The sequence below is a fragment of the Protopterus annectens genome, chromosome 2.part1 (assembly GCF_019279795.1).
Source record: "Protopterus annectens isolate FY-2018-M chromosome 2.part1, PAN1.0, whole genome shotgun sequence".
NCBI classification, from domain to species: Eukaryota; Metazoa; Chordata; order Ceratodontiformes; family Protopteridae; genus Protopterus; species Protopterus annectens.
This window is the reverse complement of record NC_056729.1, coordinates 1,064,059,672-1,064,086,162: the sequence shown is the minus strand read 5'-3', so window position 1 is coordinate 1,064,086,162 and position 26,491 is coordinate 1,064,059,672. Positions and strand designations below refer to the sequence as shown.

At 43.0% G+C, this 26,491-nt stretch overlaps 1 protein-coding gene across 1 annotated transcript in view; it reads left to right on the top strand.

Moving 5' to 3' along the window:
- Positions 1 to 26,491, top strand: part of LDAH (lipid droplet associated hydrolase) — a 1,619,373-nt gene that overhangs the window by 464,825 nt on the left and 1,128,057 nt on the right. The window contains exon 4 of the mRNA XM_044062623.1: positions 13,542 to 13,676. Within this exon, the coding sequence (XP_043918558.1) occupies positions 13,542 to 13,676 (135 nt within the window). The remainder of the gene's footprint in view (positions 1 to 13,541; positions 13,677 to 26,491) is intronic.

Sequence of the window (26,491 nt, the reverse complement as noted above, 5' to 3'; positions counted from 1 at the left end):
GTGCTCAAATGTTCATGTAACATGCCGGACCTGTGATCAGTTGTTGAAAGCCCTCATTTACATTGTCAACACAGGATATGCTTTATGTATTTCACCTATCATCTTTGCCATGGTGGTGGTGGTATCTGCCTGTACCTGGATGATTGCCTTGCACAACTGTTGTGTAGTGCCTATTGTGACGCTCATGTCAGGCAATAACTGGAAGCCATGGTGATGATGGCCTGTGGCCTTCCAATCCTGACCTTGACCCCACGCTCTATGGAAGCTCTGTTACCAACTGCAGGTGCATGGGCAGGGCACAGGGGTGCTGCATGAATAGGGTTAGTTGGTATGACTTGTCCTTTCACTGGCTGTGGAGAGGTGGGGGAGGTTCCACAGGAAAAAGAGCTGCGTCACTGGATGTGGATGGTACTGTCGCTTCCACAGTCATCATTGTTGACAGTGGCACTGTGCCCTCAGACTGTATTACCATGACACCTCCATCACTATCAGTTTTGCATGCAGCACCATCAGACATGCCCATGTTCCATGGTGGAGGACTCCATAAACATAGCACCTGCAGAAGCATTTAGATAAACATCTGTTTATATCATTAATAATATGTGGCAACATCACTACCATACAGTGCAACAATAGTGCAGATAACAAAACAGATGTAAACAAACATACCTTGTGTGGTATACCGTCATGCTTGCATTCAAGATGTACTTGTACAGGAGATGTGCTGTGTGCTGAGGGATGCTTAGTATCACTAAAGGTTTGCCCCTAAATGAGTTACTGGCATAAAAATGCTAACTTGGTGCATTGCCAAGAGAAATATGGGATGGTGCATCTATTTCATCTTCCACATCAAGACATCCTTCAGATGTCAGGGTCCTTTCCATCTCCCTAGACAGGGACAACAGGAGATGGTTTGGAGGATTAAGGAGTTGTTAATGAGCTGTTTCCTGTGGGTCCAGTGGTGCAAGGTTTGATTCCCTTAGCTTCCTTTGCCTAACTGTCAGACTCTGAGCAAGTCACTTATCGAGACATCACTCACGGGCTGAGTCAGAAAAAGGTCCATGGAGATCAGTGTTGTACCCTGGAAATCAAATACAAGTAAATAAATAAATACAAATATAAATACAAATAAATATATAAATACAAACTCCTCCATTGTCTTCGGGGTTTTCTGTGATGGCATACTACCACCTGAAGCCATCCTTTACCATGTTGCAACCTTGGTCTTCTGGCAACCATGGAGGATTGTGTTGGAGACCCTGTGGAGACACTGTGATGCACCTGATGGGACACCCTTTATGGCCATGGACTACATTCATATCTGAGACTAGCTCATATCACTCACATTCATGGAAGGCAGGGTCTTTCTTATCTGTACCCAAGATCCAGCATCCACTGTCTGTGGTAATGGAGGCCCTACAGTATCAGTTCAGTGTCTGCCTAGAAGAACTCCTCTAGGCACTTCCTCTTCTTAGGTGCCATGTGTCTACCTATAAATGTGGACAGATAGCTTTTTATGTTAGCTGATACATGATATGCACAGCAAAATCTGTACTCGTCATTCATCCATGTGGCAGTAGTACCATGATAAAGTGCCATACCTACCATAACAGCAGTATCACATGAAAGGTCCTGATTGTGGTCCGGAAGGCCAGCATAGGGATGGATGATGTTGCGGCAGGAACCCTATCAACAGTTTACCCTTACTTGTGCTTTATGAAACACAGCCATCATGTGGTCTACATATTCACCCCTCCTAGTATTGGCTATGCAGTGTGCCATTCTGACCTTACCTTGTCCACTGTGTTTCATATTTGATCTACAGAAGCAGACATTGTGCACTGCAGCACAGTCTGTCTGTCTAAGCCATGGCTTCTGAAGGTGCCAGATGTGGAGGGCTCCCACATGGTGCAAGGAAGAAACTAATATCTTTCTCTATTTACTGCACTGTGGCCACTGGGAGGACTTGCTAAGGAAGTTATAGAGCGGGATCCAGAGTTCAGCAGTGAGTATTGGAATCTGGTGGTTACTTGCACATAGGTAGGCATTCTTGCTGAGCAATTTTCAGGATATGTGGTTCATGTATGTGTTCCTTTTTGTTTTCTGCTTGGTAAAACAGAGGAAAATTGGTTGATTTGACAGAGGCACCAAATGAGGCTGTCTGATCATTGATTTTAGTGGCACATGTTTGCTAGATACCCGTTTAATTGTCCATGTTTGCTCTCTTGCTGATTATTTTAACATTTACATGTGCAGCTTTGCTTTGCATTATATGTCACATAGTTCATCAGTGCAGGCTGAACTATTGTAATGCCCATCCTGCAGCTAGGATTTCCTATCAGTAGCATGGTGATGTTGATTGGGCTGACACTGGGTGTTCCCCACAATCATCCTGGGTGACCTTGTCTGCTTTGGATCCTATTGCTTGCATTATTTTGTTACCATGTTCATGGCCTGCTGTTACCACATGGTGCTGTTGTCAGTCTGCCATGCCTTGTTTTTCTACTACCCATTCTAATTCACTACTTGTGGCCAGTTACACCTGATATGTCATGGGCATGCATCTGATGGGCTACTTGGCGATTCTTCCTTGCAGCTGTCTTGTGTCTTGTATGTTGTTACCCTCATGTTTCACAATGCCATGTGCTTTTTATTTTATTTATTGGATTTGGTAACCAGTATAGAATACTGATCCAAATGGAAGCATTTGAGTCTCAACCTAGGATAAATATAATGACAGGAGACAAGTTCACAAGAAGTATAATGAATACAAACAAACTGTTGCATGAAGATAGCAATGAAACAATAGCAGTAATAATAATAAAATAAACAGTACAGAATACAGTAGGAAAGGATGGTTAGAGTAAAGAGGGTAGAAGGAGTGAGATCGTGAAGGGATAGAGCACAAAGTGTAAAAGATAGCAACATTAAGGTAAGGGCATACACAAATTAACTATTAACAATATGTACAATGTGGAAGAGATGTCACATATTAGTGTAGAGAAATAATGTGAGGAAGACAAAGGTGCTTGACTGTTGAATGGTTGAGGGAGGGATTAGTTGATGTGTCCAGAGGAAAAGTATTTGCAAACTGGCTCAGACTTGAGATGATCTTTAAGCTGAGTAAAAAATGATGGGTTTGACTTGAGGTCTTTAAGGCTAGTAGGGAGGGATCACTAGAGTTTGGGGTCTAGGATGGAGAAGGCAAGGTTTGTGCAATGAAGACTAGTTCTTGAACAATGAAAAAGTGGACAAGAGTGGTTAAGACTTCTTAGACTGGAGCTGGGAGTTGTCTGAAGAAGTTGGAGGCAAGAGAAGGACAGGAGTGTTTATTGAGGAGGTTGTAGAGCTGGGATCCAAGAAGCAGGTTGGCACAGTATTGGACAGGTAGCCAATTTTCTTTATGAGACGTGATACAATTATGCTCATTTGTAGGAGAGAGGGTAATGAAATGGTTTATAGTTTGGATGGTGGAGGAGTTTTCCTTGGATGCTGCTGCAGCCAGTGGAAGTCCATATTCAAGCTGGGCTAGTAGAATGCCCTTGCCTAATGCATTCCTAGCTGGTCTGTAGAGAAAGGGGGAAATTTTATAGGATTAAAATAGGAGGGAATTAGTATCTGTCCTAGGTGAAGGTGAAAAGCTTCAGTGTGTGATCTAGCCTTATACCAAGCTATTTGAAGGAGATGACTTGATCACTGGGGTCGAGAAGATTATCATGGATAATAAGTGGTTGAGAGTTTTTCTGCCATTTAGGGGAATGTGCCAAACAATATTGCTTTAGTTTTGGAATTGTTCAGCATTAACTTTTTGTTATTAAGCCATTTGAAAAGAGAAAGGAAGTCAAATTGTAGTTGTACGGCTGAGGAGGTCAGGTTTGAGAGTGAAATAAGACCATGTCATCAGCATAAAGTAAGAGAGCGATGTGAGGGAGGTCAAATGTTTAGCTTATTAATGAAAATGAATAAAAGAAGAGGAGCCAGATTAGAGCCCTGAGGGAGTTCTTTAAGGAGAGGGGTGGCATAGAGAGTGTTCTGAAACAAGAGTAGAGAAGTAACAATTGGAAAGATAATTTTTATACTAGTGATCTGTATCTGGGCTAACTCTAGTTTCAGTTAGGTAAATTAAACAGAATGTTATAGTCAAACAGATCAAAAGCTTCGGTGAGGTAAGGAGTCCTTTGTCCACCAGGAGGATGTTATCAGAAAGAGTCCAGAGTGCTGTAGATGTGCTCCTACCAGCCTAAAAGTAATTCTGTTTCAAGGATAGTAGATTATATTGGGGGACGTAATGGGTGAGTTGATTATAAACTATTTTTTCAAGGAGTTAACCAAGTATGGGACGAATGGAGGTGGGACAGAAGTCAGTGGTGTGGGATGGGATAGTTTTTTGGGAGAGGAATTTAAGAATGGCTCTTTTCCAGATATCAGACATGATGTCTTGAGTTAGGCAGAGATTATAAATCTGAAGAAGGGGGGACTATGAAGTCTTTGCATAATATTAAGAACTATGGAAGAAGATTGTCAGGACCAACAGATGAGTCAGTTTTTAGTTCTTTAAGTAGTAGTCCTACGTGTTTGCTTTGAAATGAAAAGTGGGAATATAGTGGGGAGAAGAGAGGTTAGTGGGAGAGGAGGGGTTACTAATGGATTCAGAGATGGGAAGAGTACTGAAGTGGAGGATGAAATCAGCGGCTATGAGGTGAAATTTAGGAGGAGTTGTTGTTAGCTGGATTAGTATAGCCTGTTAGGCAGTTGACTTTTGCCCAGAATTTTTACTCCAAAAATTAGAAATGACCAGAATTACTTTTGGATGTCTGTGGCAGTGTCCCCATGTTATTTTCTCCATGGTGTCATACAGAGCACTGTCTAGTAGGCTGTCTTCCCCCCCCCCATACTACTGTTGGCGGGTCACTTCAGTCTCCTGGATTTGTTTAGTCCTTCTTCATTGCCCTTCGTGGTCACTCTTGACAATCCATCCACTTATTACCTGCTCTACAAAGGGTGGGGCTATTTAGATACCATTTAGTCGTCATCCATGTGGCGCACACACATTTTGCTATAGTACCTTTGTGTCAGGCATCTGTATTGTTTTTTGTTTACCATTGCATAGTTAACAGCATTTTACTTCACCAAGGACTTCCAGTTTAATACCCATTACTGACATGTGTTTTTGCTTTTTATGTTTTTCTTTCTTTATTGCAGTCTTTTTATGGCCTTTATTGTTTTATTTTTCTCCATTTAACATGTACATTCATAGTTTATGCGGTGTCTGTTATGACAGTGAGTGTGGTGCTGCAGTAACTAGCATACACATACCTACCTTGCTGTCTGTCACTTGATGTGTCCCTAACTGTCTCTATGGTGTCTTTCTACAGGGAAGTACGTCATCCTCCAGTGGGTGACCTGGAAGGTACCCTGGTGCTCTCTTGTGGTCTTTCTTTGGTGCAGGATGTAGTCTTCCCATCAGGAGGTGCTGATGGTGGATCCCAGTATGTCATCTGGTAAAAGGGGAAAGGCCTGGTGGCAGCCTTGGTGGAACAGTGACTACACACCCGCACTGGTAGCCTGCAGTGCATCCTTGTGCAGTTGGCAGAGTCACACAGCTGACTGACCTGGCCAGCAGGGTGATATTGGCTGAGCCCCGTCATTAGGGCATTCTCAGAGATGACTGATTTCAGGTTTGGTTTGGCACTGTGTAGTGTGACAGTCAGCTTCACATCCCACCATAACCCCCATCATGGTATTCGCTGTCCTCATATTACTTCCCTCCCCAGTTTGTCTTCTAATCCACCCTTTCACCAGTTGCCCTCCTTCTGTTTTTCTGTGTCTCTCTTTTGTGTCTCTCCCCCATCTCCAATTGTGCATTTCCGTTGTTGGTCTTTGAGTTTTGTGTTTGTCTGGCACTGCTACAATCTCTGTACCTTTTTTCCTGCCCACACTTTACCCTCTACCCTGCAGTGTTTTTTTTTTTCCTTCCCAGCATTGCTGACTTCAGTCCCCTCCATCTTGGTTCCAGTATCCTTTCAGCACAGCTCCTCTTACATCATGCAGGCTACCTATTGTGACTCACACCACTTGAGTCTCCCTTCTGGGAAAGCACTCCTTTATACAGAATGCTGGCTCACTCCATAACAGGACTCTCAAAGTGTGCACCTGCTAGCACACTATGGAGTAAGAAGAGCATCATTTGAAATTCCTACAGCCACTGTATATGAGGTATTATGTGAAAGATGTAAGAAATGCAGTGGGATCTTTTACAACAACCTGGGTTACCAGCAAGTTAGGTTGACATGAATTTCACTCACTGCTACTATGAAAGTCAGCACTTCAGATGTCTGACATCTCCTATATGCTGCACAATGTAAGTACTGGAAAAATAACTCTGAGCGCCTGCATGGAAAGAAAACCTATGATCTTATGCTCTTACTGGCGTCAAACACAAATCTGTTGACTTTTGAGCCACATTAATCCTTCTATGCATTCAAATTGTTATGCTAAGTAAAATTAGTGGGTGATGAGCAATATATTGTTAAATATTGGTCCACTTTATCACATTTCTGCAGATGTGTATCATTGCTTAATAAAGCCAGGTACTGAACAATGCATCGTATTACGCATGAAAACTTTGTTGCTACTTGGTATGGTAGTATTAAGAAACACTGCTACTTTTTTGTTTTATTATTATTTTTATGCTGCCTTGACTGGGTTATAATGCCTCACTTGGCCAGTGCCCCTTATCAGAACAGACCCAAGGTGATATTCATACTGACTATGAGAAATATAGCCACAGCACTGTGAAACTTTCCCTACTTTTTAATGCTGGTTATTCACTTCTGCTGTACAGGTAGATGGGAGAAATATGGGTACGAAGGAGAAAGAAAATAGTGATGCAGAGCTTGGCGATTACGGTGATGTGGTTGCAGAAGAGAAAGAGATCTATATTGATGAGAATATTGCAAGTAATGCTGAGGGAAATGCTGATGAATTCATGCAGGTAGTTCAGCTTTAATCAAGGGGTTTGCCTGATGATGATCTGTAGGATGTTGTAACAGTGTGAGTTGGCAAATTATTCCCTTTTTTCAGAAGTGATGCAGAATGTAACAGATGAAGTTGCAGATAATGAAGTATCAGTCTATGTGTCATTAATTTACCAAATGAAATTGCAAACGATGCTGTAGGACAGGCACTTGAGGTTTCACAGTTTTCAATGGATTTACAGTTAATTAAATGTGACACTTCATATACAACATCTGTGGCAAAAAACAATAAAAAATGGTGAGTGCTGTAGGGTGAATACATCTAAAACCACCAATAAGGATAAAGTATAAGAAAGGTGTGTGTCTTGATAGATACTACATTTGGGATAATGTAATGGCACCATTAAGAAAAAGGGCTTTAGAGGTTAAAACCTTTCTAGATTTGAGAAGGAGTCTTTCTATGACATTGTTTTTCAATTTTCCCTGTAAAGTTTCTTAGGAACAGTTATGTGAAAACAAACGAGTATCCAAACAAATGAGTATTCATACTTTTTTATTTCCCAAAATTTGAATGTTAAAAAAGGCCAATCTAATTTAGATCAGATGATAATGAAAATAAAGACACAGTGAATTATTTGAGAGCTGTTTTTGATACTGTCCCCTACGAAGGGTATCTGACTATCTTCTTTATCTTTCTGTCTTTGCCTTGCAACCTGATATAGTTTCCTTGTGCCACTTACTGAATCACTTTCCAGAAGTTGGTAGAGTGCCTCTCATGCCCTATTCTTTGCTACTGCAACTTCTTTCTTAGCTTCTTTGTTCTTCCTAACCTGATCAGTCTTTTATATGTCCCACTTCTTCCTACACTCTTCTGCATTCCACCACTAGCTTTCCTCATGTACCTTATGTCCATAGCTGGCTCAGCCACATATCTTTTCTTTAGTCCTAACACAGGCTGTTTTTACGTGCTACAATTCTTATTCAACTACACCTATTTCCTCCTCCTCTTGGGATGCTAGAGCCCTGAATAATTCCCTGAAGTCTTGTACTTTCTCTCCAGTCAACTTCCAGGTCTTAAGCCTGGTCTCTGTTGACCTTAGAACCTTCTCTGACCACTGCTTGCAGCTGATTGTGGAAACTAGTGGTTTATGCTGTGGGCCAACTGTTTCACTGGGGATGACTTTGCAGTCATGGATTCTACTCCAGCGCCTTTTCCTACTGCTTCTCTTTTTAAACCAGGTGTTGGCTACTATCAAGCCATTTGCCAGACAGAAGTCTAGAATGGCTTCTCCTTCTTTATTGTTGTTGCCCCCCCCCCCCCAATGTGGACCCAGGCGGTCCTGATATTTTGTTCTGTTTGTCCCAATATGTGCATTCAAGTCACCCATTATCAACACTAATTCATGTTGTCCTGCTTTATCTAGTAAGTCCTGCAACTGCTGTCTGAATGCACTCTTGTCCTCACTATCTGAATCCTGCTGTGGGGCATAGGCTGAGATAATGAATTGCCCTATTATTATACTGGTGTCTGATTGCCACGAGTCTATCATTAATTCTAATGATATCCCTCACTGCATTCTGAAACCTCTGTTTCACCACAATTCCTACACCATTTCTAGCCTGTCCCCCTGCTGAGTAGTAGAGTCTGGATCCCAAGGCAAGTGACTTTGCTGCACTGCCCTTCCATCTCATCTCTTGGATACATAGGATGTCCAGCCTCCTCCGTATCATCATGTCATCCACTTCCAAGCTGCTTCCTATCAGTGAACCTACATTAAGCATAGCAGTTCTCAGTTTATGGTTGGCAGATTGGTTGGTTTACGTCCAGCTTTCACTCAACAGAGCTATCCCAAGTAACCCAGGTGGACAACTAGACACCGGCCGGCCTGTAGCTTATTGACCCAGGGCTGCTGGGCTTTATGGTGGGCACACATACCCCTCCCACCATTAGCAAGCATACCTGGCGTAGGTCAGAGTAGGCCGGGTCCTCAACCCACTTATCACTAGTAACTACCCATGCCCATTTTAGCGACATTAGTCAACATGACCGAATCACCTAGAGCCATATTTTACATCGTTGAGTGGCTAGCCCTGCCACGGTGTGCAGTCTGTGATCCATGTTCTCTTATCTTGAGAGTACTGTGCACCATAGCAGATGCCCAAAGTGGTTGGTCTGTACAACTCTTCCCCCTATAGGGCACCATGTAGAATCTGTGCTGCTGCCCACAGGTCCATTCATTGGTGATTTTGAGATGGAAACACTCAGCATGTTTTTCGCACATGTGGGAGACCCCACAGAGACACAGGGAGAACATGCAAACTCCAAACAGGAATTGATCTGAGGTCAGGATAAAACCTTGTACCTTTTGCATGGGAGGTGAAGACCTTAACCATTATGCCAACTGGTCTAACAAGCTATGATTATCCCTCCATTTACACAAACCATGCAATTCTTTCTCTAAAATTCTCTAAAAGTCCTGATGTTGGAAAAATACCCCTCTAAATATCAAACATATCCTTTAAAATTCACACAGCACCCCGTTTACCTGAGGTGCTCTGTCCCTATAAATCTGATTCAGAAACATTCTGCAGTTTGGCTAGAGTAGTACTCTTAATTGCTAAATTCACTCCATCCTGTGTCATTAAAGATTTCACAAACTTTCTCTAATGCCCAGCACCTTTTTGAAGAGTGCATCCAGTCAGAAGGAGGCATATATTCAGTCAGGTTTCCACCAACTAAAACCCTAAACATCCATGAACTAAGGACCCCCACCCCTTCATCACAAATGAACTCCTGCATATAACCTATTAATTTGTAAAACAGCTTATTAAAGACAACTCAACACTTTCTCCCACCTACTTTACAGTACGCACTTTTGTCTTATATTGTTTGTGTCTTTCAGCTTTTCCCGGTTCGGGGTCACCATAGCAGAATTCCGGTCCGCTAATGAGTGGCAGTCGATTTTTACGTACTGGCTTGCCGGGCCTAACGCACAACCTTCAGCGAAGGAACGCCCATTCACGCATGTCGCCACACAGAAGACGCTCTAACTGAGAATCGAACGGGCAACGTCTAACTGTGAGGCGACAACGCTACCGCAGCACCACCATTCAAAATCTTTCTTTCATCATCAACCCACTTTTTTCCCATTTTCTTCATGTGGTTGGGATGTTCTCTCAGTTGCTGCATTTCTTTCGATTCAGTTCCCCTCTCCTGCCTTCTTCAACAGTAATGCCTGACTGTTGCCGGTCTTCTCAAACACAATCCAGACACTTCTTTGCTGGACAGCTTCACTTTCACTTGCCTTCTTCCTGTCTGTTCCAAATTTTCTTTACCACTTATCCTACATAACTGATCTGCTAACTTAAAGAGTATCTTTTTCCAAAGATGTAGTTCCACAGAACAAGCTTGCCATGCAAATGTCATTTCACATATTTCATAACCCTGCATCAGTCCTTATATTAAGTGATCACTTTCTTTTTTAAGCTAAATACCAGTCACACCCATACCTCTCAACAACTTTGCCTAAAAATTCTGGAGAGTGCCAAAATTAAAGGAAGGGGAGCAAAGGTGCAAAATCAGGGGACAGTGTTTAGTATTACTGTAATTCACTTAAATTTTCCATCAACATGGATTTTCTGAAGGATAGCATTGTCACCTCGTAGCAAGATGTTCCTTGGTAGAACTCCAGTTATAAATAAACCATCTAGTTTCACAAGTTATGCTAGGCGATTTCAGTGTATACCTTCTTAACATCTGCAGTGCATTCTCTTTCCTTCTGCATCTGTCTGAATGATACTGTTCACATCTGCCACCTGAAGAATATGTCCACATATCAACAAAAAAATGCAGTTATCTCAATTGCCTTCTCTTATTTTCTCTGACTGGTGCATACATAATGCACAAACTAACATATTCCTATAATATCATAACTCCTGCAGTTTAACCTGCCCTGGTTCAACACTAATAATAGCCATTACTTGGACAGTTACATTCCTAGGAAGGAAAAGACATACTTCATATGCTCCAAAACTCAAAGATACCCCCGGAGAAACTCAGATTGTTTTCCCTAAATTCCTTCTATACCCTTCGGGGTGGCAGTTTTTGTGGAGGAGTAGCTTGTTTGAGTCTCCTTTCTAAGAAGAGCTACAGGCCTTTTTTCCAACCCATCTTGGTGGGGGAACCAACAAGGGAGAGTACTACCTCACTGTTTAGGGAGGTGTCTAGCTTAGAGCTCTCCAGTGGAGGTATGCATCTGTCCCATCCCATGGTCTAGAGTTTACCCTTCCCTGGAACTTAGATATTGGATAAATCTTAGCTGCAGTTCTAGTTATGTGATAATGGATTCTTTAGCCAGCTTCTTACTGGATCTCCCTCCATACACTTCATGTGATGGGTGGATAGGCCAATATTAATTCTCTGAGTTGGTCACTTGAGCTTTATCCTGTCACCTCTTGAGCATGGCTTGGTCTCCTTCTCATTCACCCACTGGGGTTTGGGAACACACTTATGACTGGAAGGTATCTGATCTATTATGTTCTAAACCTTTGCTTTTATAGTGACATAACTGTTTACTCCCAGTCTCTTGCACTGTGTGAGGTGGATTTCACTTGTCCTTGGTGGTTTGTGACACCCCTTTGGGGCACGTTCAAGCAGTTCCTTTCTTTATGGAAGATAGCTTGGCTACTTTTTTGCCTCCTGGCCCGGATTCTGGTGATCTAGTCTTGACAAACTTGTTTGGGATCTGGCAGAAAGAGCAGTTCTCCATAGGAATGAACAGTACTAGCACTTTCTCAGCCATATGGCTCTGTGTATTTTGGGTTCCAGATGTCTTCTGTTTGTTCTCATCTCACTTAAGAGGGACTAAGAGCAGGTCTTCATGGAAGGGCAGGATGTGACTTACAGCTGACTGGTTGGTACCCCTTCTGCTAATGGAGATTTTCCCTTCTAGTGGTCTTGAAATTTTGGTTTGAATGAAATATGATTTAGTGACAAAGCTCTGGGCCTTTGATGCAGGAATTCAACTAGAGATGATTCCAGTCATGGTATCTTTTCCCTTTCTACCCTTTGTGACCTCCTGTCTGTCCTCTCCTTACTTCTTTTGAGAATGTTGCCCCACTCCCTGGTCAAGCCATCCTCCTTAGTGGCAGTTCAGGAAATGGAAGTAATGGAAAGGAGGAGGCTTCTTGCTCCTAAGAACATTGCTTCTTCAGGAGGTTTTCTCCTGCAGAGGAGGCTAGTTTTGATTTAGGCATGTACTCTGCACCATACGTTATTGGAGTGAGGGTAACGCCCTTCACCCCATTTTGGGAGGGATTGGTCCATCAAAGGCGTATGACCCTTTACTCACTGGCCAAGCTGGAGTTTCTTTTGCTGCCCTAAGGTTAGCTGCCTCTAGTGCTTGCTTGGTCTTCCCTTGCCAACCTCGGTCACTGCACCTTAGAGGTCCAGTGATGCTCCTGTCCCAGATACCCTTCATTATTGAGGTCTTAGTGACAGACCTCTTGCCTTAGTGTTCCTCAGAACTCAGCATCCTTGATGGTGCTAGTTTGATTCTCTTACTGACAGTTTTACTGCTTGGTAGTCAGCCTAACCATAGGTCTCATCAAGAAGTGTCCTTAAAGTTAGGTATGTTGTTGTTTTATCTGTTTGTTTATGATGTTGAAGCTCCTTGATGCATCAGGAATGCTGCCCTCCTTCTTCTGGGTAGTTGGTACCTCTAACTGGGATAAGGTATTGGAATCCCTGTAAGATAGCCAAGTATATACCTGAGTATCACTTATTAGCAATGTACATGCCACATCTGCATTGTTATACTTGGTTTGCAAGAGGGTTTTTACCAGTGATGAAGGGCCAGACTGACAGGTGTGGGAGAAGAGCACACTTTGATGTGTGGCATCACAACTTGCCCCACCCTAGGCACACGTGCAACAGTGAATGTGGCAGCTTCCAGAAAAAAATTGCTAAATCTTACTTGTGGGGAAGATAAACCCAACCACATGGGTCACTTAAGTGGACCTTCTCCACAGAACACCGGACCCAGTAAGAGTGTATCTATTAATTTCTGAAACTTGCTCTATTTGATAGTTTAGTGAATTATGAAACAGCTTTCCATTTAGCAGAGTAAATTTGGTGTATGTAAATGATGTGTTGCAATTAATATCTTATAGAAAATGCTTGGAATTTATAAATTACAAAAATAAATACATAAAGGTAGAGTGTATATTTTGTTTATCCTGCCTTTTGTGCTTAGAGTTGAACATATATCTCAGAGCAGTACACAACTGACAAATGTTTCCTGTCTCTTTTATCCTTACTTGAAGAATAAACATAACAATGTATGCATCTATAGATGATTAGTGTATCATTTATAAAAATGTTCCGCTGAGTTCACTGTAGTTTTATTGTGTTTTTTATCACGTAAACCGTTTGTATTGGATTGTAACTGGAAAGCAGCTGCAGTCCTGTACCATTCCAGGTCATCACTTTTATCTACAAAAATAAAGTGAAATGAAATAACGCTTTAGCTATTAACCTAAGCTGTGCTGATTGTATTTTAACAGGTAACCCAGGAATAGTCAACTTCTATAGGACATTCATGCACAAACTCTATAAGGCATTAAACCAGCTGTACCCAGTGTGGGCCGTTAGTCATGCAGGACACTGTGTACCACCACCCAGCATTGAAATAACAAAAGGTAGAGTACAAATATTTTTTACTATGTGATAGACCATGGTGTTTTAGAAAGCTGAGGGTGCAATGCATGAAAATGATGGCATTTTAACTGTAGGATGCATTTTTCTTGAAGTGCATAAGTTACCATCAAAACTGTATGAGGAAAAAAAACAGTTAGCCTTAAAAGGCACATTTAGGCAGTATAGTAAGCAGTTAATGAAGTCATCACTAACAAGTTACTCCAGTCTGATGTTTATATTTGCTATTACTGTACATACAGTATTAGCAGATAGCCATATCTTCTAAATTGTTCTGTTGGAGTTATGTCTCATTTTTTGGTCAGAGCGGACTGGTTTAATATACATGTATGGGTCTGAGACAGCTTGAAAACGTAATACATTTCTTTAACACAGGTAAGGAACACTATGGTGACTGATCTGAAAAGGCATCAAAAGTGACTGGATTTTACAAAACAAACATGTAATACATGATATGAAATGTGAAAACAAATAAAGGCCATCTGTCCAATGTCTGAAGTTTAACCTAAGATGATTTCCCTACTTTATGCATACATAACAGTAAATAATTGAAAGTCTGTATGCCAGTATAATATGAACTGCATTTTACTTGCATCATGATCTCTTAGATTTCCCCTTAATTTTTTGGAAACACCTTCCTCTCAAAAAGGCTGTGTATAATGTTTACTATTCTCTGCATAAAACGACTTTGTCACATTTTATCTTGGTTTTGTAAATTTATACAGATGTTTTACTTTTCTGACCTCAATCAACACCATTGACTGCTGAGTTACCCAAAAATGTGCTTTTGTCAAAATATGTTGAGCCTGCTATAGTGACCTGTACTAGTAAAACTTATTCTGGGACAACATTTGTTCTTTAAAATGCTTGTTTTTTTTTTTTCAAAATAAAATGTGTTTACACTAATCTATGACTTAAACATCGGTACACACTAAAATACTGGCTTTGGGAGTACAGTGCAGAAACAGCAAGTAATAAAAGAAAACAAACGGTATTATTGAGATGGCTCCAGCTGTACAATATTTAAAAAAAAAACTTCTGAAGTCTTTATAGATTATGCTATGTAAATAAACCAGTTAGATGCATTCTAAAACATAAAATCTAAGGAGTATACAGGACTGTATCAAGGGTGGGGAGAAGGGGCAGACTTCTTGGGTGCAAGGTGTCAGGGGTGCATTAGGCAGATCCTTTTTTTGTTTGTTTTGAATTTTATGCTCTTGTAAGGAGCAGATGAGGAGGAGGTAGTAACCTGGCACTCCTCTTCAGGAATGCCAGATTGAAGAACAGACTTTTTTTTTCTCTTACATAAAGCATGAGGGGGTAGGGCATTAGGAATTCAGCTAGTGATATTTCCAGTCATGGTGTCTTTTCCTCCTTGGTGTGTGCTGATTTCCTGATACTAAACATTTGATTTCTTTTGCTTACTGTCATCTCAGTTAAGACAGATTAACAGTAGGTCCTCATAGAAGGGCAGGATGTGGGCTTACCCCCTTTCCTAATGGAGATCTTAGGAGACTGAAGAACAGACCATGTTCGGCAAACACACTGCTCTACTGGTATATGAGTAGTAGTGCCCTGCTACCCTATCTCTGGCAGTATACCAAAGTTCAGAGCTCTTCCCCTTGCCTGTTTGTAGATGTGATGGACCAATCATCTAAGAGCACAGAGACTGCCTTTCAGACCCAGAGACTGGCCTTTCAGTTTTCTAGTGACACAGTGAGAAAAGGATTTCTGAAAAGACTGATGGGTACTCTGGATCTTTCAGTTGGAATGCTCAGATACAATCCAAATTTTTTTTTTTTTTATTTCCTCACTATGCTTTTTTCTGTCAGTGCTTGGATAACGCATTCTGCTGATCCAATATTGTCCTTTTCATTCATCCTCAACGTATGAGTTTGGATCTGACCTACAGATAGAACTTGGCTGCATATTCCAGACTTTGGATCCAGCTCTTGAGCTCCTCCCTCTAACCATAATACTCTATTCCATCCCCATTACCTCAGATCTCATTTGCCACCATCCCGAACAGACGCAAGTTCCTCTCTCAAGCATTATTAAAGATATTTTTGTGAGTTAAGTATTTTTGATATAGTTATAACTTACCTTAGCTTAAATTATCTATCCTCCCTCCTAGTTTTATTGCAGGATGTTAGGACTTTTTCACTTTTTATCCTCTTACTGTTTGATGGCACTTCCTTGTTTGGGCCATCAGTAAGAGACCCTTACCCACAGCGAACAAGAAGGAAAGACTCTGACATGGGAATCAAGTTTTCTATGCCTCAACAAATCTTTTCTAGGAATCAGGAGGTGCTAAGAAGATGTGGTTCTGAAGATCTCAGGGACCTTTCCAAGATCCGCATGGTGATAATTCCTCCAGAGGCAGAGGAGGAAATTCTAATGGAAGACATCCCCCTAGAGGCAGAGGAGGCCCACAAAATCAGGGCTTCAGGGATTACTTTCCAGACAGGCCCTTTCAGCACTGCTGAAGTGCTGCTTGACTGTTCAACTCTGGAAACAGTCAGGGGTTGAATATTCTTGCACCCAGACTCCTAGGCAAGTATAACACAAGATTCATGGGTGCTAAGAATAATATTCAGAGGTTATTACATACAGTTTTTCCTTCTGCCATCCTCCAAAAGGAAGAAGCTTCCCAACATTTCACCCAGTCAAAGCAAGACAGTAGTACAAGAAATCCAAAACTGCTAGAAAAAAAAGAGTCATCCAAAAGGTCCCATCAGACCAAATAGGATTTGTAACTTATTCACACTTCTTTTTAGTGCCAAAGAAAACAGGGGATGTCAGACCCATTTTGGATCTAAGCAATTTGAATCAGTACAAGATTAAATCAAAGTATTGAATGGTCACAGTACAGTCCATCCTACCCTTTCTTCGTAAGGATGTTTGGATGTGCTCAATAGATCTTCAGCATCCAGAAGACATTTGCACTTTTGGCTTGGAGACAGTCTTTACTAATTCAGAGCCTTATCCTTTGGACTTACCACAACCCCCAGGGTTTTACCAAATGCATGACAGTGGTGGCAGCTTGCTTGAGACTAAAAGGATTCTGAGTGATGTTCATTGTGTTACACTGCTGCAGTCATTACACTTGGGTTATCCTGCCGTCAGGCGGTTCCCCAGTCGGCCTGAGTTCCAAAGTCTTGGTCCGGCGTCGGTTGCTGTCACCTCCTCCCTGACGTCAGTGTGACAGGGGTATAGAAGATGCAGCCGACGCCATTTTCGTCAGTCTTTCTTGCTGCACGGTGCCTGAAGCAAAAGCAGTTCGCAAGTGCCGGTCGGCCGTCTCCTGAGATTTTCATTCTGAATCCAGAGTCGAAGTCTTCTGCAAAGCTAAGTACCCAGTTGGGGAAACTTTTTCTTGCCTCAGACCGATGTCAGTAAAAGTTAATAACTGTATTTCTTGTGGGAAGCAAATACCTCATAAGGATTTCCATTCCTATTGTATCCCATGCCTAGGCCCAGACCACGACGTCACTGGTTGTCGGTTTTGTGCTAGGTTTAACAAGCGCACTATTAAACATCGGTTTGATTTTGCCCGACATTATTTTGGTAGAAAATTCAATTATACCATGCCGTCGGAACTTCCTACAACCGGAATACACAAAAAGCGCAAAGACAAGGATAGGCATCTGAGGCCCAAAACTGACGATGAAGCCTTTTCTAGGCCACTTGCCAGTTCTCCGGTTTTCAGCGAGGCGCCTTCACAGCCCCTGATGACTGCTTCTGTAGAACTACAGGCAGCCTCTGACTCCCACATGGAGATGGCTGAGCCTTCGGGCGCACAAGTTATTCAGCCTACCGAGACTAACCTTTCAGAGGGATCCGGAGTAGCTGAGCAACCCACAGCTTCAGAGGGTGTCTTCCGACCTACTCAGTTAAGCATTAAACCCTCAGCTAAGTCTAAGCCTCCTTTAAAATTAAAGAAACAAATACAGCACTTTCCAGGGCAGGCCTCCATGCCTAAGAAACAAATGCTCAAAATGGCCGAAGACCTAATCACTCTGATCAGGGGGTCCCATCCCCCTCCTGATAAAAGGCCTAGACAGGATGCAGACTATGACTCATACGAACAGGTGTCCATCTCTTCTGATTCATCCTCAGACCTAGGATACTCTTTACCCCTTTATGAGGATTCTGATGCTGAGGAATCAATTCCATCAGCCTTACCGCCTGAGGACTACTCCTTTGGGGAAACCCTACATACCATGAGGGAGCATTTCCACTGGGAAGGCCAGGATTACTCATAATCCAAGAAAAGGCTCAGAGACTTCCTTTTATTACCTCAACACAGACCCCTTGCTATTCCACCAGTGTTAGATATTATGGATGATGTGTATACTGAATCCATCTGATTCCTTACCTCCAGCCCCTGTTAAACCTGACAGATACTACAGAGTCCCTGACTCACATAAATTTCTGTATAAAAGCTCTATAGCTGACCCTGAAACTATTTCTCAGGGACCCAAAGGAGTTAAGGCCTCATCAGCCAAAAAATCCAGTTCCCTTTGACAGAGATTCCAGAACATTAGACAGATGGGGAAAGAAAGTATATACGTCTGCAACTTTAGCAATGAGAGCCTTAAACTGCCAGTTTCACATGCTAAAATATCAGCAATTTTTACTGTCTCAGTTAAAACAAAAAATGCTTCCAGAATCAGATCCTCCTAATTTTAAAGAAATGCAGGATTTATTGCATGCAGCTGAACAAGTGGGAAAGCATACTTTGCATTGTGGTTTTGATTCTCTAGAGGCCTCCTGCAGAGCAGCAGTTACAGGCTCTGTCATTAGAAGACGTGCTTGGTTAAAAGAACATACGTTATCAGATCATGTTAAAGCAAAATTATTGGATGCACCATTGCAGCAGGATGTGTTATTTGGAGTTAAGGCAGAAGAGGTATTAAAGAAAATGGAGGATAAGGCAAAATCTATGCAAACGGTGAAGGATTTCTTACAGGTTCAGCCTCCTAGATTTAGAAGAAACTGGCCAACTAAGAATTGCTCCTTTCCAATTACAGACAGACCTCAAAGGGGAAGATACAGAGGTCCAAGAGGTAGAGGTCAAACACAAGGTCCTTATAGGCCTTGACAATGGGTTGCATCAGGCCAGAAAGAAGGGGAAGACAGGCCCCAACCATATAAAAAGCAGCTCCAATGACTTCCCACTAAAGCTGCCAAACAAATCCCTCTTGGCAGCCCCCTTGGGAGGAAAACTGGCACTCTTCTACCACAATTGGCAAATGATCACCAAAGACAAATGGATTCTCAACATTGTATTTCAAGGTTACAGGTTCCACTTTCACACTCTGCCAAGGTTAAATGGAATGCCAAGTCTGCCACCAAATCAATGGGCAGAGGCTCAAAAACAAATTACAGCACTCATGGATATGAGAGCTATTCAAAAGGTACCATCACAGGAGCAAGGACAAGGATTTTACTAAAGGCTCTTTCTGGTACCCAGAATGGACAAAGCCTGGAGGCCCATTCTGGATCTTTCATCTCTAAACACTTACCTGGATGTTCCGAAATTCAAAATGTTGACACTACAGCAGCTTCTTCCCATGCTGGGCAAGAAAGCTTGGCTCGTGATTTTGGACCTCAAGGAGGCATACCTACATGTCCCTATCAGACAAAACTGCAGAAGATACCTCAGATTCATAGCTGGTTCAATGCACTACCAATTCTCTGCACTGCCCTTTGGCTTAACTACTGCACCCAGGGTCTTCATAAAGTGCCTGGCACCAGTAATTGCATTTTGCCGACAGAAAGGTATTCAAATGTATCCGTACCTGGACAACTCCCTGATTCAAGCAGAGAGCAAGGACATTTTTCTAAAGCATCTGGCGTTTGTAAAAAAGTTATTAAGTTGCCTGGGGTACACAGTAAACAAAAAGAAATCAAAACTAGTGCCCTCACAAGAGATTATATTCCTGGGTGCCAGCTTGAACACAACGGCCCCAGATGGCTTATCTCACGCCAGACAAGCAAGGATAACTGACGCAATACTTTCAATTGATGGCAACAAAGACCCAACTCCCTGCAAGAAAAATTTTGCAGGCCTTGGGTTACATGGCATCCTGCATACTACTAATTCCATATGCCAGACTGCATATGAGGAAACTACAGTGGTACCTAAAGAATGTATGGTCTCAATGCTGTCAAAGTTTGGAAACAGTTATACCACTAATCCCTTGCCTTCAACATGAGTTTCAATGGTGGGCTCAGACTTGTCACCTCAACAAGGGACAGCCTTTTACACAACCGACAGCCAGGCAAACAGTGACAACAGATGCATCAGATTACGCCTGGGGAACACACATGGCAGGCAAATGTATTCAGGGCACGTGGCCCGCAGAACAAAGGCATCTTCACATCAATCAAAAAGAGATGCTAGCTGTACAAAATGCCCTTATAGCTTTCAAGGACCTGCTGCATCCAGGACAACTACTGCTAAAGACAGACAACACCACAGTTATGTGGTACATAAACAAGCAAGGGGGCACTCACTCCTACCCCCTATGCAGACAAGCCATGACCTTGTGGAACACAGCTATAAACCTTCAAGTTCATCTGCAAGCACAATTCCTGCCAGGAGAGAAAAACACACTGGCAGACGACTTAAGCAGAATCATCATGGATCCCCACGAATGGGAATTGAATCCACAAATATTCAGAATGATAACACAGAAATGGTGGAGCCCGGACATAGATCCGTTTGCATCCCCAATAAACTGCCAGCTACACAAATTCTGCACAAGAAGTTACCATTCACAAGCATGGAAAGTGGATGCCTTCTCATTCAGCTGGGAGAACCTACAAGTATACGCTTTCCCACCACTACCTCTCCTGCTAAAGGTTCTCATAAAAGCCAGGCAAGAAGAGCCAAAGATGATTCTGATTGCACCAGACTGGCCACGCCAGCACTGGTACCCAATCTTAAGGAGCATAGCACAAGAACCACCCTGGATTTTGCCTCAAATCCCACATCTGCTAACTCAGCACAACAATCAAATACTACACAGCCAGCTAAAGACCTTAAACCTAGCTGCATGGAAGATTCCTTAGTCAAGCAAGCAATGCCTCTCTCCAAAGCTGTTATGGATGTCATTCTGGAGGCCAGACGGCCTAGTACCAGGAAATCCTATTCGGATAAATGGAAGAGATTCTGTGCCTGGACACCAAGCTCACAGCCTTGACCCTCTTGTCCCAAACATTCCTCAGATACTACAATACTTAACTGAGATGCTGGACAAAGGCCTCTCCTTTTCATCCATCAAGATCCACGCCTCTGCCATCTCTGCTCATTACAACACGGATCCACCAATTTTTTCTAATCCTCTGTTAAAACAGTACCTCAGAGGGGCTAAAAACATAAGACCGCCCCGTAGAGCACCTACTCCAACTTGGGACCTCAACTTTGTTTTGGAAAAACTAACTTTATCTCCTTTTAAGCCAGCTAACACAGCAGAATTAAAATATATCTCTTGAAAAACTGCTCTGCTCCTGGCAATAACATCAGCACGAAGAGTTTCAGAATTACAGGCATTAATGGCAGTGGAACCTTTCCTCATTTTCCACCAGGACAGGGTGTCTTTAAGAACTAACCCTATGTTTATGCCAAAGGTGGTATCCAGTGTGGCTCTAAACCAAACTATTCACCGGCCAACTTTTTATCTGAAACCACAGAATAAAGGGGAGAGACTACTGCACTCTTTGGACATTAACAGGCAGTTACGCTTCTACTTGGACAAAACCAAAGCTTTCAGAAAATCTGAGCAATTGTTGGTAGCATATGCTGCAGGAGCACAGGGAAACGCCATTTCAAAACAGACTATTTCAAAATAGATAGGACATTGTATACGTTTCTGCTACACATACCATGGAAAACCTGTACCTAGCAGCATTAGATCTCACTCCACCAGGGCAACAGCCACTTCAACTGCTACCTCAGGGGAGTACCTACCAAGGATATTTTGGAAGCAGCAACTTGGAGTTCTGTACATACCTTCACCAAGCATTACCATCTGCCTCTCTACTCTAAATCCAGAGCTGGCTTCGCCACTGCAGTGCTCCAGGGCCTTATAGCCACCCCTAATGACTTACAGAACCAGCCACCCTCCATCAGCTTTGGGATTCTACCCAAGTGTAATGACTGCAGCAGTGTAACACGATGAACATAGTACAGTTTTGTACCTACCATAAATGTAGATGTTCGAGTGTATACACTGTTGCAGTCCAGGTTACCTTCCCTCCTTCCCCTCTTACTGGCTGGTACGTACCTATGTCTTCTACCCTTGCTACCTATGGGGAGTATTTGCTGGTAGCTGTAAGTTGTTTTTTGCTTTTCTTATGTATGTTTTATTAGCAGTTGGAATTGCCTACCTATTTAGAGGCACCTGACATCTGGGGCAAGAAAAACTGAAGAAAATGGCGTAGGCTGCAACTTGTATACCCCTGTCGCACTGACGTCAGGGAGGAGGCGACAGCAACCGACGCTGGACCAAGACTTTGGAACTCAGACCGACTGGGGAACCGCCTGACGGCAGGATAACCCAAGTGTAATGACTGCAGCAGTGTATACACTCGAACATCTACATTTATGGTAGGTACAAAACTGTACTTTTCCACATCTAGACAACTGGCTCCTCACCACCCCCTCCAAGCATCTCCTCCTGCATGCTAGGGACTGTTTCTGTAAGGCCTTTTTGTAGAATATCCACATCATTTGGGGATTCAGTAATGGCTCCCAGTTTGCAGTCATCTGCAGATTTTGCTGGCCAGAGTCCCTTAGTGTTGGCCTGTACATAAGAGAAGTAGATGCCAAACAAGAGTGGTCCCAGGACTGGACCCTGAGGTACTCCACTTGTCTGGAGGTGGATTTGGAGTCGGCTACTTTTACAGTCTGGGTTCTGTCAGTAAGCCAGTTGGCAACCCATTGAGTGACATAGGGATTTATGTCCAGCTTAGTAAGTTTATCTATGATTCCAAAGTGGGGGATGGTGTTGAAGGCCTTGGTGAGGTCCAGATAGGCTGTGTGGACCACCTTACCCTCGTCCACAGCTCTAGAGACTGATTCGGAGAAGTCATTCAGATTCAGGAGACAAGATTGGCCCTTCACAAACCCAAACTGGGTGGGGTCCAGTGTTTGAAGGTTGCCAATGTCTTTGTTTATAAGTTCCATGATAATGCGTTCCATGCCTTTGCAGATCAGGCTTGTCAGACTGATGGGATGGTAGTTCCCGGGATCCAAGGCGGATCTTCCCTTGTGGAGTGGGATAACTGTTGCTGTGCACCACTCAGTGGGCACGAAGCCTGAGGTGAGGCTATGATTAAACATGACACTTAGGTGAAGTGCCAGTTCATTTTGTAGTTCATGTAGTACACAGCCTGGGATGTCATCTGGTCCCATGGATGCTGTATTCTTAGCTTTGGAGAGTGCGGTTTCTACCTATGTGGCTGTGATTATCGAAATTTGGCAATCTTTTGGTATTGAGATGGGCCCTTTAGGGGGTGAGAGGGGGGTGACGCTGGCACTAAATCGATCTGCCAGGATATTGGCAATGTCCTTGGGATCAGTATATTTAATGCCATTCTGTTGAAGCTCAGAGCAGATCTGAGCATTGCCATTTAGATTCTTGACATGACTATAGAATGCCTTGTAGTTGTCTTTGGAATTCTTGGCAATTTTATTTTCGTAACTAGCTTTTGAGGATTTTATGAGGGATCTCAGCTTCTTACTGAGGCTGGTGAGAGAGTTTTTTGCATCCTGGGATTTTCCTCTTTTCTGCAACAGTTTCTTCCTTCTGTTGTATAGTTTGTTTATAGCAGGGGACCACCAGATTGGCTTCCTTTTTTGGAGAAGAGTATCTTGGTTCTATTTGGGATGACACGATTCATGCATGAGTGGATGTGCTCGTACAGTGCCTTAGTGTAGGATTCTGCAGTCGAACTTCCAGATCCCGTCTGCGTGGGTGTTGTGAAGTTTGTCACTTCTGACTTCAGTAGCATGAAGTTGACTTTGGAGAAGTTTTTTAAGGAGGTTTCCTTACTTGGGGGGTGGGGGTGGGATGTGGATGTCAAAGGTGATTTGCTTATGGTCAGACCTGACCAATGAGGGGTTGACCACTGGTGTGGAGCATCTATCTCCCATGTTGGTAATGACCAGGTCTAGGATATTGGCTCCCCTGGTTGGACAATGGATTAGTTGATCCAGGGCATTGGAATTTATGAATTCCAAGAACCGTTGGGAAAAGGAGTTGGTACCCGAGTAGTTTTCCCAATTAATGGCAGGGTAGTTGAAATCACCCAGTATTAGGGTGTTTGGTTGTATCTTAATATTTTCCAGTACATTTAGAAAGATGTAGTGAGAATCGTGGGGCATGGTGGGGGATCTGTAGCAAGCTACAATTTGGATTGCAGTCTTACCTAGTCTAGTGTTAGTTGCACCTGGAGAATTTCAGATGCATTGTGTTGAGCAACTAGCCTGGAGGTGTGAATATCCTTGGTGAATGTGCATACACTCCTCCACCTTTAGTGTTTCGGTCTTGGTTTTGTGGCCGAAAAGTGTGGTAAGAATTGTAACCTGTTATTGCAGGGGTGCTCTCTGGAGCCTTGAACCAGGTCTCAGTTACTGCACAGATATCGATGTTCTCCATTTTTAGGAGTGCCTCGAGAGAGTACATTTTGAGGTTTAGACTTCTAGCATTGAGTAGCATTACCTTCAGATTTTGCATGCTTGTATCTGTTACGGTGGTGGTTTTATCCTTTGAACCTTGCCTAAAAAAGGCACTTTAGGGGTGGCAAGAGCTTTAGCCAGTAACCTGAATCCCAGGGGTGAGAGGTGCAGACCATCTCTGGCAAAGCATCGTTGTTTGTCGATCATGTCTTCCCAGGTAGACAAATACTGGATCCCCTTTGAATGACACCAGAAGCTTAGCCAATTGTTGAAGTCAATCATTTTGTCCTTATACTGTGGTTCATAGGTTCATAGGTAGGTACTAGGCTATCGGGCCTGGGGCCTATACAAGCCCAGCCAAAAAGGTACCCTGGCTTTTGCCACCCAAGAAAATTATTTTCCTGTGCCACTGTCGAGCAGAGCCACAGAGATGATCCCCGGGGTGAATTTCCTATTTCCCATCCAATCATCAAGATTTTTCTTGAAGAGTGCTAATGAGGAGCTTTGTTTGATATAGATAGGTAGTTTATTCCGGAGTATGGGAAGTCTCTGGGACAGGAATCTATCCCTCATGCATGTTCTGTTTATTGTGGTGACAAGGTTTAGGTCCCTAGAGCATAGCTCGGAGGGATTGGGATTTCTTTAAGTGGAGCATGTCCAACAGCTCTGGGTTTGACATAGCTTTGTATGTTAGGCAGATATCACCTCTGAGTAGGCGATATGCGACGGAGTAAAGCTGGAGTTTTTTGAGATGGTCTGCATAGGGCATCTGTTTGAGGCCAGTAATCCTCTTTGTGAGGTATTTCTGCGGCCTTTCCAGTTGTTGTAGATGTCTTGTGAGGTACATACCAAAAGGGGCATTGTACTCTATAATGGGTCTAATGAGTGATGAGTAGAAGGGAACAATTACCTCTTTTTTTCTGAATAAGAAACCTTTTGCGATGAGGTGTGCCACATAGAAGGATTTCCTGACTACTGTGGCAATGTGATTATCAAAGGAGAGCCTACTGTCCGCCTGTGTCCCAAGGTCTCTTATCACACTTTTGGTGTTAAGTTTACTACTGCCTATTTTGTAGTTCATGGGTACAGAGTTTTTAACAAAGGGGATGACAATGCAGTTTTTAGCATTGAGCTTGAGGCCATGGCTCTGACACCAGGCATCTGTCTCAGCAAGGCCCTTTTGTAGGATGTCCACATCGTTAGGAGTTTCGATTATGGCTCCTAGTTTGCAGTCATCTGTGAACTTCGTTAGCCAAACACCTTCTGTGTTAGCCTGTACTTCAGAGAAGTAGATACCAAACAGGAGAGGACCCAGGACTGAACCCTGTGGTACTCCACTTGTCACTGGTCTGAAGTCAGATTTGGAGTCTTCTACTTTCACAGTGTGGGTTCTGTCAGTGAGGCAGTTTGCAACCCATCTTGTGACATAGGGATTTATACCTAGTTTAGTTTAGTGAGTTTATCTATAATTCCAGAATGGGGGATGGTGTCGAAAGCCTTGGCAAGATCTAGATAGGCTGTGTGAACCACCTTACCCTTGTCTACGGCTTTGGTGACTGCTTCAAAGAAGTCTATCAGGTTTAGGAGACATCATCTGCCTTTTACAAACCCGAACTGGGTGGGATCCAGAGTTTGGAGATTACCAATGTCTTTGTTTATAAATTCCATGATGATACGTTCCATGGCCTTGCAGAGCAGGCTTGTCAGGCTAATGGGATGGTAGTTCCCGGGGTCCGTGGTGGCTCCCCACTTGTGGAGTGGGATAACCGTTGCTGTGCGCCATTCAGCAGGCACAAAGCCTGAGGTGAGGCTATGATTGAACATGGTACTTAGGCGGGGTGCCAGTTTGTTCTGTAGTTCATGTAGAACGCAGCCTGGGATGTTGTCTTGTCCCATGGATGCTGTGTTCTTGGCTTTGGAGAGTGTGGTTTTTACCTGTGCAGCCATGATTACAGGAACTTTGCATTCTTCCAGTATAGAGATGGGCTCTTTAGGAGGTGAGAGGGGGGTAAAGTTAGCACTGAACCTATCTGCTAGGATGTTGGCAATATCGGTTGGGTCTGTATATTTAGTGCCATTGTGCTGTAACTCAGAGCAGATCTGAGTGTT